The following is a 12,101-nucleotide window of genomic DNA, read 5'->3' as shown; positions in this document are numbered from 1 at the left end:
GGGTTTAGTTTGGTAGACAGAAAATAGTTCCTACATGAAACTGCTTGTAACAAGGTCTGTGGATTATCTTAAGTAACTGGATCATGATTTCTAGAAAGAAACAGTTTTTCCAATGTATTTTTTGGCACTTTGCCACAAGCTGAGTGCCATCTAGTTCCATTATATTCAAGAGAAAGCAGACACTTCTACAGCCGATATTTCCAACACTTGGTAACTCACCCCCCAAAAAATCTATACTAATAAAGAGCACTACATGTAAGAGGAAAAACTTGTGTTTTTGATTGTGTGTTGGACTGTCCCTTTAATTATAATGACAGCAGGAAATCACATACACATTTAAATACATATACATGAAATAAATCAGGCTTGCTTGTTTGGTTGTTCTTATTTTCAGTCACATAAATATACATATTACAAGAGGCTCCCAGAGCTTAGGCATCATTGTTACAATGAAGAAAGATCAGAGCAAATGCTATTGACCTCTGTTGTGCATCACTCATTGGGTGCTACACACAGCAGCACCTTGGATACTAAGAGCTAACTTCAGGCACAATTCTCAGCTGATGTAACAGCTACAACCTCTAACATTTCCTAAAGTCAAGTCACATATGAGCCATTTTCCTCTCCGCTGGATTTGGACTTTTTTTTTTTTTTTTCATTCCAGTGGACGATCCTGAGCAATGCGGGCAGGCTGAGCCACGTAATGGTGTGAAGATGATTGGTCATCTGATGAACCAGGTCTAGTCTGGTCAGAAAATAAGCTTCTTCTTCATCACAGCTGGAAATAAGACAAAGACTGTTGTTACAAACATTATAAAAGGAAAAAGCAGTAACATACTGTATCTACACTACATGTGCAAGTAAAACAAGCCTGTAATGAGTGATCTGCTGACCACGAGAGTTTCTGTGTGCTTTAAGTATTTGGAAGTTCCCTCTGTAATATACTGTAGCATAGAGCAAAGCGTATAGTCAACCCAGATATTTTCCAAACCACAGGAGGAGCTGAAAAAGCTTTGAACCTCCCAGTAACACCAAGGTCCTCCTTCAGTAAAACATACCCTGCCACAATCTGCTAAACTCCACGTGTGTGTCTGTGTTCTACTTGGCTATATTCTGACTTTCTAACTGCAGTTAGATGTGCAGCCAACACCCTCTGAATTACTAGGTTCAATCGAGTGGTATTCTAGATTTACGATCGCAGTGTGCCTAACCATGAGAACACAGGATCGGTTCACTCGGCTAAAATTCACAACATGCTATATGTAAGTTTGGTCTGAGTGGGATGTTCTGAAATTTCCAGCTGCCTTCTAAATCGGCCTCAAACATTCTGTAGCAGACACTGTCGAAACCACTATTTAACCATCTTAACCATAATTATATTGACCAGCTTTATTTGACTTTAGGTATATCAAGGTCAAGTTGGCATTTGGTGGATTAGAGGGACCATTTAGTAACTATGAGCTAATATGTGCTGATTACTTGTCTCCAAGCCTTCGATTTTCCTCTTGAGCCCGACTGTTTCCTTCTCCCTCAGAGCCTCAGCTGTGCAGTTTGGTCGGGGGAGTTGGTGTCCAGGAGTGGGACCAGGTCGATTGCTGAAGTACTTCGTCTTCAGAGCCTGGAGAACAACAGACAACATCACAGACATATCCTCAACTGCAGATGGACAATTGGTCCTTTGGTAGAAATGTCGGCAAGTCCACTGCAACCATGTATGTACATTTGGACTGCAGAATATATCAGTGATGTCAACTTGCCCAGTAATCACACTGCAAAAGACTGTGATATTGCACTTTGAATATAGTAACAATGTGCAAAATTACATTTCATCTGTGGGCACATTTGTCTGATTCGCACCATGCTGTTAACTCTCTGGCCAATCAGACAGAGCCCTCGCTGTTAGGCATCATCTGACTGGTCAGAATCTGCAAGAGACTAGTGCTGCTTTACTACTCTGCATGGTTTTAAGTGTGACAAGGTAAGTGCCGACAACAATGGGAATGCCAGAGAGGAGCTAGCAGCACCTAACAAAAAAAAAGCACATTAGCCATCTGGCAATATTTTTGGATGCAGGAGAGACAACGTGGCACAAGCACAGGTACTGCACACAGATGTCAGTACATCACTCCGATACTGTGAAAGTGAGAATAGCTACTGTGGTGGCTTTAGTGGTGTATTACCTGTGTAGCTGTGAGCCTCGTCGAGGGGTTAAAGGTGAAGAAGCCTTGTAGCAGCTCTAGTAAATCGTCTCCTGCCGCACTAAATATATTTTCCAGAGGCGTGCCGGGGAATATTTTGAAGGACACATAGTCTGGTAGACTGGTCATCCCCTACAGACATACATGACAAACAAATTACAAAGTAAGTAAGTGAGCAAAGTAAAACCTTCCATCAATGGTAAGAAACAGATACTGACTGGCCATGTCTCTTCTGTGGGCGTCCCCAGAGCCTCAAAGATCTTAGTCAGCTGGTCAAGATCTGAGTCTCCAGCAAGGAATGGTATCTACAGAAAAGGACACGTACAGAGACATTTAGCACAGATACAAAAATAAAAGCATCCTTCCTTAATGTATGAATATCTCTTTGAAGTGTGGTTTGTATACCCGAAGGAGTAACTCTGCCAAGATGCAGCCCACTGCCCACATGTCAACACCCACACCGTACATCCTGGCACCAAACAGGAGCTCAGGGGAGCGGTACCACCTAGGAAAAACATCAATGAACAGAGACACAGAGAGTTAGATTTTTAAACTCTTAAACAGGCATACAGTCATCTAATAACCTCATGATCTGATTCAGAGGGCTACGATGTGATCATGAAATGATTGTCACTACATCTTGATGTATCAAAAACATAACATATTTGTAATGATCCATATTAACAATAAACAGATGAATACACTTTTATTATCTTGTATTAATACAGTAGTAGTAGTTTCTACATCAAGGCATCATTTTTCAAAAGAAAATCGTGATGCGCTGTAAAAAGTTTAATTCTGTTAAACTAGAATGAAACATCCAAGACCTGGGAAACTTTGAGATTCTTCACAGGGTTCCTACATCTTAAGGCAAGTTATGTTTAAGACGTTTTGAGACTTTTTTAAATGCCCCTCAAAATGAAATTAAAGACCAATTTTGCAATAATTAAAACTAAAGAACAAAGAACATATGAACAGACAACAATTACATAGCATTAGGGACAATTTCCCTAAATATTTATTGTAACATAAAACATGCATTTTTTGTTAATATTAACACAAAAGGAAATTGGGTATTTGTAAAAAAAAAAAAAAAAAAAAAAAAAAAAGAAAATTAGAAAGAAAGAAAGAATAAAAAGAAAAAAGAATTATTGCGCCGCAGTTGTATGCCATCCATGTCTGTGAAAAAAAAACATGGAAGCTTCACACACATCTTCTTCCCCAGCAGCATGGAAGACCTATATAATCACCACAATTCCGAGATTACCGTCACCAATTCAGTATCTGACCAAATGTCTTCCCTTCTGTTCCTGAGATACGATGTTGAATAATGGCCAGAAAAGTGTTTTATGCAGAAAATTATGATGTCACAGTGAAGTTGACTTTTGACCTTTTGGATATCTGATGTCATGACTTTGTCATTTTATCCTATTAGACACTTGTGTGATGTTTTGTCATAATTAACGTATGAATTCTTGAGTTATGGCCAAAAACATGTTTTGTGAGGACCTTTGACATTCGACCGCTAAATTCTAATCAGTTTATTCTTTAGTCCAGGCAGATGTTTGTGTCAAATTTGAAGAAATTCCCTCAAATTGTTCTGGAGACTTTGCAGTCATGAGAATGATGAAACAGATGTGAGGTCACAGTGACCTTGATCTTTGACCAGGAAAATCGAATCAGTTTATTGTTGAGTGCACAGGACGTTTGCGTCAACTTTGCAGGAATTCCCCAAAGGCATTCTTGAGATATCATGTTCACAAGAATGGGACATACGAATGGATGGACGGACAGAAAACCTGAAAACAAACTGCCCCCGGCTATGGCTACTACAGGTGTGGTGGCATAAAAAAAAGAGATGTTATTGACTCTTTTGAGATTTTCTTTCAGAAAAAGAAGTGAATTCAATGCCTTTTAAGACTTTTTAAGGATTCTTGGGAACCAAGAGAAAATGAGATTTCCACGGGTGTTACAACTTTCTTAACCAGTCACAAGTGTATCTCCCTATGACAGACCTTCAACTTAATAAAATTAAGCACAAGGGTTTATTGATCGAAATTGATTTCGATAAGCTGCTGTAGAGATTTCCAATTAGTGTACAGCATAAACACAGGATAATGTACAGATATGTCTAACTTCTGTATTATTAGTACAATAAAATAGACAAAACATACACACCTGGTAACAACTTGATGTGTGTAGACTCTGTTGGGGCTGCCAAATGCTTTGGCCAGACCAAAATCAGCCAACTTCAACACTCCGTTGCCGTCTAACAGCAGGTTATTGGGCTTCAGATCCTGGACATACAAAACAGCAAAATTTACATTACTGACTATGTGTGTGAATATCTGTGTGTATATAGAGTGTAAGTGCTCTTACCCTGTGCAGGACCCAGTGGTGGTGCATATACTCTAATCCCTGTAGAGTCATGAGGATGTAGGCTTTGATGTTGGCTGGAGTCAGGACTAGACTGGTGTCTTTGATGATCACCTTAAAAAAAAAACACCACAAAGACAAAGAGGCTTAAGTAAAGCCAGATATCTGACAACTAATAATCTTCAGCCATTACTTAATATTTTGACATGTCTGTGGGCTGCACATTCAAAATCAAATTACACTTATCACAGCAGATAAAGAGAACTACAGACAACTGGGACATATGACTAAAGAGGGAGACAGAGCTGCGGCCAAGCTAAACAGCACAATACAGATTCAACCTCTCACCCAGAATCTCCGTTGCTCCCCCAGCTCCAAAAACACTGACTTCAGTATCCCGCTACGTCATTTTATTGGCATGAATAAAAGCATTGCACATCTGTGGTTAATAAGCTTATCCTGCCAAATCTAACCACGTGCCCTAAAAATAGTCTTTCAGCACCGGTAATAAGATGAGCGTCATATTTCATCCTCATGTCTGCTCTGTCTGTCTGCTGCCTCTGAGCCACTAATGGCATCAATTCATTGCGAGAGCCAAGAGCGGAGTGTTATTGATTTTTTAAAGCGTATTTATCTCGTTTTGCATCGTCGTATTAGAGTCTGATGTATTGGTGGTGGGCGCCCATCTGGAGCCTTGTATGCTAAAGCAAACCAGAGGAGGAAAGACGTAAAAGCCTCAGTGACCTCACAGAACCACTTAATGGTTAGATGAGAGCACTCACGCTGCTATCTTCGTCATCCGGTGCTACTGTGTGTCGTCTAACCTTACACCTCTCAATCACTTTAAGAAAAATCTATTCGCACATTCTGTGGTCTGCACATAGCAGCAGACAAATTACTTCCACAGTTGCCACACACCTACAGTAGATGTTTTTGGGGAAAAGAAATCACTAATGAAGCCCAGCTTTTAAATGCTCTCTCCATGATGTCTATTAAAGGGGAAGTAATAAAGACTGAAATTTCCGTTTGGCAGCCCACTAATGAAACCCAAAATGTTCTTTTACGACCATGAATGAGTGATGTGAATCTCAATACAGAGACAGTGTGTAATGATCATACACATCTGCAAAATAAGATGTGAACCAACCAACTAAGAAGTGCAGAGTCAACCGTTGAGGCTGCAGTTTGTGGTACTGGTACAAAACGACAAATTGTACAAATATTTTTCCAGAGAAAACTACTTTGTGGTTAAGTTAAAGTTATTTATGACACAATCAGAAAATACTTTTAAAGCTATTTGAGACATTAATGGTTTTAAGAAACAATACATTAAATTCCTGTCCAGAGAAAGTAATATGTCAACTAACCACAAACTCTTATAATTTGGTTAAATCAAAATTAGATGGGCTAATGTATTGTATTATTTTCTCCATCACAGAGATACAGACAGACAGAAAAAGATTCTTCCAAAATTATCTCACCTCCAGATCTGTTTCCATGAAATCAAACACCAGGCTGATGTTAGATTTGTGTCCGAAGGCGTCCAGCAGCTACGACACCCAGCAAGTGAAATGTTAATGCTCAGTTTAAATAAGGAGAACATTTACATTAATGAAAAGCTATTACTTTCCCCCCTGACAAGTAATATCAGTAACATATGAATACAAAGATATAAACATATAAACATAATGTTTACCCACCCCAATGATGTTTGGATGGTGCAGCTCCTGCAGCAGTTTGATCTCTCTGAGAGCTGTCCTGTTGATACCTATTAATATACAAAATGGTAGCTGTTAGCAGGTGCAAGTAAACTGACTCCACTGTGTGGTAAAAACTTAATATGAAAGTATTTACCATCTTTAGCCTCAGTTCTGTGGCCAACCTTAATCTGTCAGAAAAAAAAGACAACAGCTTGGTGTTAAACATCAGCTTAGCATACAATGCTAACAACTGTCCAAACTTAAGCTACTTTTTGTACCTTTTTAATGGCAACTATGGTGTCAGTCGTTTTGTCCCTTGCTTTGTACACTGTGGCGAACTGTGGGAGAGGAACAGAGAGCATTAAGTACACAAACACAGAGTCCAAGTGTCCTTTTCCCCACTGTATCTGCTGCTGTGAGCTCAACAGCATGGAGCAGCAAGGCTTTGTTGACATTAACAACCAGCTAACGCTTGTTAGCTTGCTATCATGCTGACTACACAGCCAGGCAAAAAAAACCGCAGACGGAAATAAAGAACGAAATAACAGATGTTTGTGTCTACCTACCTGACCCTCTCCGAGGAAATCCAGCTTCTCGTATCGTTTGTTTCTGGCTTTAACATCAAGCGCCATGATAGCTAACTGTCAGCTTCATCAGGAGACACTTCCGGTTTTGTTAAAGGTCCGCTGCTTCTGTTTCCGGGTTAAAGGAGGTTTTATATTGAACAACACCGCCACCTACCGGTTTGACTTGTCCAACACTGACAACACTGAATCACTTTGAAAGCAGGTTTTGCTATTTACTGTAAAAGCAGGTCAATATGATTTATTTAATTTAATTTTTAGGTTTACAGAGAATTGTACAGCTATTTTGTTTTTATAGATTTAATAGATTTGCTGCATAATTGTATGAACTGTCAGTTTATCTTACTGACTACTTCATGACAGCAACATGGGATTAGGCTGCTACTTCTAATACTACTATAATTACAACCACAACTCCTACTACTGCTAGCACTACTATTTCTACTACTATTAGCGCAAAAACCACAAGAATCATGATCATAAAACATTAATAAATAATTGGTAAGATTTAAAAAAAAAAAACAATGAAAGAACTACAAATTTTACCTCAAATGTTATCTGTTATCAAATCACTAACAAATATGTAAACTTATGCAGCAGGTTCAGCTGAAAACAACAAGACCCCGACTTCTCTATTGTGATTTAGGCTATTGTTTTTTAGGTTCAAAGAGAATTACCTTTACCTTTGTTTTTAATACTACCCTTTGTTTTACAGTATTTACTCTAAAAACACTGTAAGTAAAAGTATTTGCTGTACAAAAATCACAAGAATCATCATCATAAAAATATTTGGCATATTACAATTAGTAGGATTTTTTAAACAATGAAAGAACTACAAATTTGAGCTCAAATGTGATCTGTTACCAAATCATTAACAAATATGTAAACTTATTCAGCAGGTTTAGCTGTGCTTGTGCTTTATTGTGATATAGGCTTTTTAAAAACAATATTTTAGGTTTAAAGAGAATTACCTTGTGCCTTTGTTTTTATACTACCTTTTGTTTGACAGTATATATATATTTCTATATTATTTAAAATGAATATTTTATAGGGTTTCTTTCTAAGAGTAACACTACAACTACTGATGAAAATATTAGTAAAAATACTGTGACAATAATACAGTATGTTTTTCATGCTGCTGTTCATCTGATTTCTTAATCAGTGACAGAAAAACAAATCTCAACTTATCTGTTGTCAAATTCCTGAAACATTTCACAGTTATGATGCAATATGCAGCAGTGTTATGTCCCAGACAGTTTGCCATTTTTCTTTTTCTTTCTTTCCCTCATTTTTTTTTTTTTTTTTAACAGTTAGCAGTTTGGCATCAGTCTCTCGGGAGTCTCTTCTGTCAGTTAGGAAGGTTTTGTGATCCATGGACCGCTGAACACATCTCTACATCCCATCTCCATACACAGTAGATACCCTCACATCCCACAGGATTAGGCATGGCTCCTCTCCTTTGACCCTCCCTGCTTCATGCACATGCACACACGTGCACGCACTCACACACATCCGTGCACACTTTCTCTCTCTCTGACTGACTTTCATTTTCATGTTAAGTTTGACAAGAGGAGTGTGAAGGATCAGCAGGCCTAATACACCCCTCATTCTCCCCTCAGATGCATGCACATTCATATCCTGACAGCTCACAGATGTGACTGACAGGACCGTATGTGCCCATGTAACCATGCAGAGAGGAGAGGAGAGGAGAGGAGAGGAGAGGAGGAGACTCAAGCGGCAGTTTATGTCTTTATTGCATTGTATCATCAACCTTTGCATAGGCTGCCTTAATGTGGAACATAACTGTCCAGTGGCGGACATAACTCAGACCCACTTACATCACTCGCTCTAAAACAAATGTGACATATTGATGTCCTCCTCTAATTCTGATATGATTTGAGGGCATTCTTGTGCTCATTCCCCTCAGTTTCTCTCTGAGGCCGTGGACGAGGAGAGCGGCAGCTGAGTTATGGAGGCATAAGTGATTCTGGTGGCGTTTATACAGTTTGTCACAGTAAATCTCATGATAGCATGGGTAACATTACGCACAATAACTCACTCTGGTTATATGTCACATTAGCAGATGGGGATGCTGTTGAGCTGGTGTGTGTGTGCGTGTGTGTGTGTGTGTGTACCTTTGTTTGACGGGCAGGAGGAGAGTGAAACCGCAGGGCTGTTTATCAAACTCATAGGAAGTGGGTGTTGTTGAGCGAGGACGTGTCGCACCACCACATCCTGCTGCTGGGAAGCAGCTTCAGACGGGACAGTGTTCACACGACGTACAGTAAACAACAAATGCAGCCCAGGTGTCTTCTTTCTGTGCATCTCTGTGAACGTGTGGTATGTGGCCACTTCATTCAACAATGTACACTGATTGTAAAGCTACAACAATCTGGCCAGTTGTCTTTAAAAGAGTGAAGAGGAGGCCATTCAGGAGGTCTGTGAAGATTTTTTTTTTCTTTAACAGTTAATTTCCTCATTGCTTCACCCTGCTTAACACATGTTCTCTTAAACAACTGGCAATCACGTTTGTTGAAGCCACCACCTCCTATAAGCCAGTGCATATCACATAAAAATGCAGAAAACAAAATCTAAAAATCTGTAGTGATGGGCAAAGCAGTTATTTACAGTGCACTGAATCATTAGATCTCTTCATTAAAAACACAAGTGAAAGATTTGTTCACAAAATTGTTCAGTGCTTGACCGGAGCTCCGACTGTGTGGAGTCCCACTGACTGAACTGACACGCCTGAATGGTCAGATCATCTTGCTGACTAAGTGAACTGAGAACAGAGAATTTAGTTGGATAAAGACACAGTTCACAAACTGAAAGCTGAAGTTCTGATCAAGCAGTATGTTAATGCAGGAGTGCCAAAAACTGCAGCTCTCCTAATGACCAACTTGAGGCTGGCTCCAAAAACAGAGTCAGTTCACACCAAAAAAAAAAAGAAAAGAAAAAATGCTCAACTTTACAGCAGAAGTAAACATGTTTACAGCCTGGACCAAAAAAACCTGTTTACATTTTACTGAGGCTTAAAGGTACACATGTTTAAGGGCGGGCCACTTGAGTGACAGACTGTCTGTGTCCCTCGTGCCTCCGCAGTGCCAACCTTACATCCAAATATGGTCAATTCTGGCTACAAAAAAATCAAGATGGTGACGGTCAAAATGCCGCACTCAAGGCTTCAGAATACCAGTCAACAAACCAATGGGTGACATCACGGTAGTTACATTTTATACAGTTTATTGTCCTAATCTATTATGTATAGCAGTGTTTCTCAAATGGGGGTACTTTGGAGTATTGCATAAATATCTGTCATGCATAACTTCTAAAATTATTATACTATAATAAGTTCAATAAAAACATGTAAATATAAGTTGGATAAACCACATTTTATTTTCAATATTCCTATTTTCAATGCAACCGTAAACTGCCCCAACAATGGCGTTTGTTCACCGTGCATTTCTACCAAAAATGTTGTACAATGGTACAATATTGAAAAAAGTTTGAGGATCACTGATGTATGGCACAAATAATTTCACCACATCTAATTATTACATAAAATATTTGGTACTACGTCCTACTTTGAGACTGTCATACACGAAGGGGAGGGAGAGGTGCGGGCGTTCACTGTGTAGTATGTTCAGTGAACGAATCACTGAACGTGCACCGTGAAAGGATCTGAGACAGTCTCAGGCTTGAATCACTCACTCGGTGAGTTCCTGCACATTCACTCGCAAATGACTGAGAGCTCAACTGAACTGAGAAATGAGCAGATCGTTTCAGGAGGTGATTCAGTTCAGTTTGTCCTTCCAAAAGATTTGTTCATTTGAACGAATCATTTGCGAACGAAATAACACTGACAATATCTTAAAAGTGTAAATCTTGGGGCACAGACAGCTCACCTGGTAGAGCGTGCACCCCACTTAGACTGAGTCCTTAGTCATGACCAAGGTTTGTGTCTGATCTGGAGCCATTTGCTGCACATTATCCCCTCCAGTCTCACTCCTGTCCATCTATCATTACTAATAAAGGCAACAAAGCAACAAAAAAGTCCATCAATTGGTTAATTCTGCTCAATCAAATGTCATAACAATTTGTTAAAAAGTAATAAAGACACCAGGCCGGACACATCTGAGTATTTGAACCACAGGCTCTCATAAGGTAGCAAGAAGGGGCCCCACTTAGGGGGTTTTTGGGGCAGCGACGGTGCACTGTATAGTGCCTTATGGGAGGTTTAAGGAGGATTTATCAGTGCCTCTGGTTTGCCTCTGCTGACGGTGCACCCCTGACTGTGAGCTCGCCTCATACAAATCAAAAAGATAAAACGGAATTTTGGCTTCTGAACATTAGACTTCCTCCTTCTGTTTTAGTTGATCATTTTGCTCCATTTGACATTCAAGTCATTCATTGCTCCACTTGACATTCTAGTATTATTACACACCCTCTATCAGGTCAATACATCGGAAAGATAAGATTTAAAAGGTACTTTGATACATTGACTGAACAATGTGTGGGAGAAGAATGATTCAGCGCTATCACAATCAGTGTCATATCATACATCTGCCGTATGGCTCTGTCTTTGTTTTACTCACAGAGTCTCAGGGGAAGTGGCAGCATTCTGTCATCTAGGGAGTTTTCCTCTTTGTTTCTGTTTCTGACTTACCCACATAGGCCACACACACACACACACACCCACACACACACACACACACAAACACACACACACTCGAATGCAGCTGTATCTGACCACATGCACAGTTATAACACAACAGGATGTTGTAGGGTGGATGTTTGAGGTGTGAAGGTTCACACAAGCCGTGACAAACAATATCTTTTTCTGAGAACTGATTATTCATTATTCATGATTCATTTGCCTAATAGATGCGTCCACTCTTAATCTGTTGCTTGTTTTTCCCTCCTTTTTATAGCATATAAGCCACGATTTGAACCCAAATGTATCTAACTTCTGACAGTGACTTACTCCAACCACTCACAGTCCACAACATGATTCACTTTGCCCATTTCACGTTTATTCTTTGCAGATGTCTGTAGTGACAAGACAATAAGAAAGCAGAAGGACAAACAGAAGGACAATCATTATCTTCCTTGCTGCCGTTTGTTTACAACCAACGCAGAGATTCATCAAATTGGTGCTGTCAGTCCTGGGCTGCATTGTTAGATGCCAGAACTGTCAGTTTGAATAAATATTAGGGCAGATTTTTTTTTCTTTCGTTCACCAT

General features: G+C 39.6%; 1 protein-coding gene across 1 annotated transcript; it reads right to left on the bottom strand.

The window, feature by feature from the left end:
• Positions 1–366: 366 nt before the first annotated feature.
• cdk7 (cyclin-dependent kinase 7) lies at positions 367–6,962 on the bottom strand. Its single transcript, XM_033618955.2, has 12 exons — positions 6,841–6,962; positions 6,553–6,612; positions 6,429–6,462; positions 6,275–6,342; positions 6,056–6,124; positions 4,578–4,688; positions 4,377–4,495; positions 2,604–2,703; positions 2,417–2,503; positions 2,181–2,330; positions 1,480–1,618; positions 367–778 (listed from the first exon to the last, which is right to left on the bottom strand). The coding sequence occupies exons 1-12, from the start codon at positions 6,904–6,906 to the stop codon at positions 750–752; spliced, it is 1,032 nt and encodes a 343-aa protein (XP_033474846.1). The 5' UTR covers positions 6,907–6,962; the 3' UTR covers positions 367–749.
• Between the last annotated feature and the right edge of the window lie 5,139 nt (positions 6,963–12,101).

Source organism: Epinephelus lanceolatus, chromosome 9 (assembly GCF_041903045.1).
Source record: "Epinephelus lanceolatus isolate andai-2023 chromosome 9, ASM4190304v1, whole genome shotgun sequence".
NCBI classification, from domain to species: domain Eukaryota; kingdom Metazoa; phylum Chordata; class Actinopteri; order Perciformes; family Serranidae; genus Epinephelus; species Epinephelus lanceolatus.
This window is presented reverse-complemented; position numbering and strand designations above follow the sequence as displayed.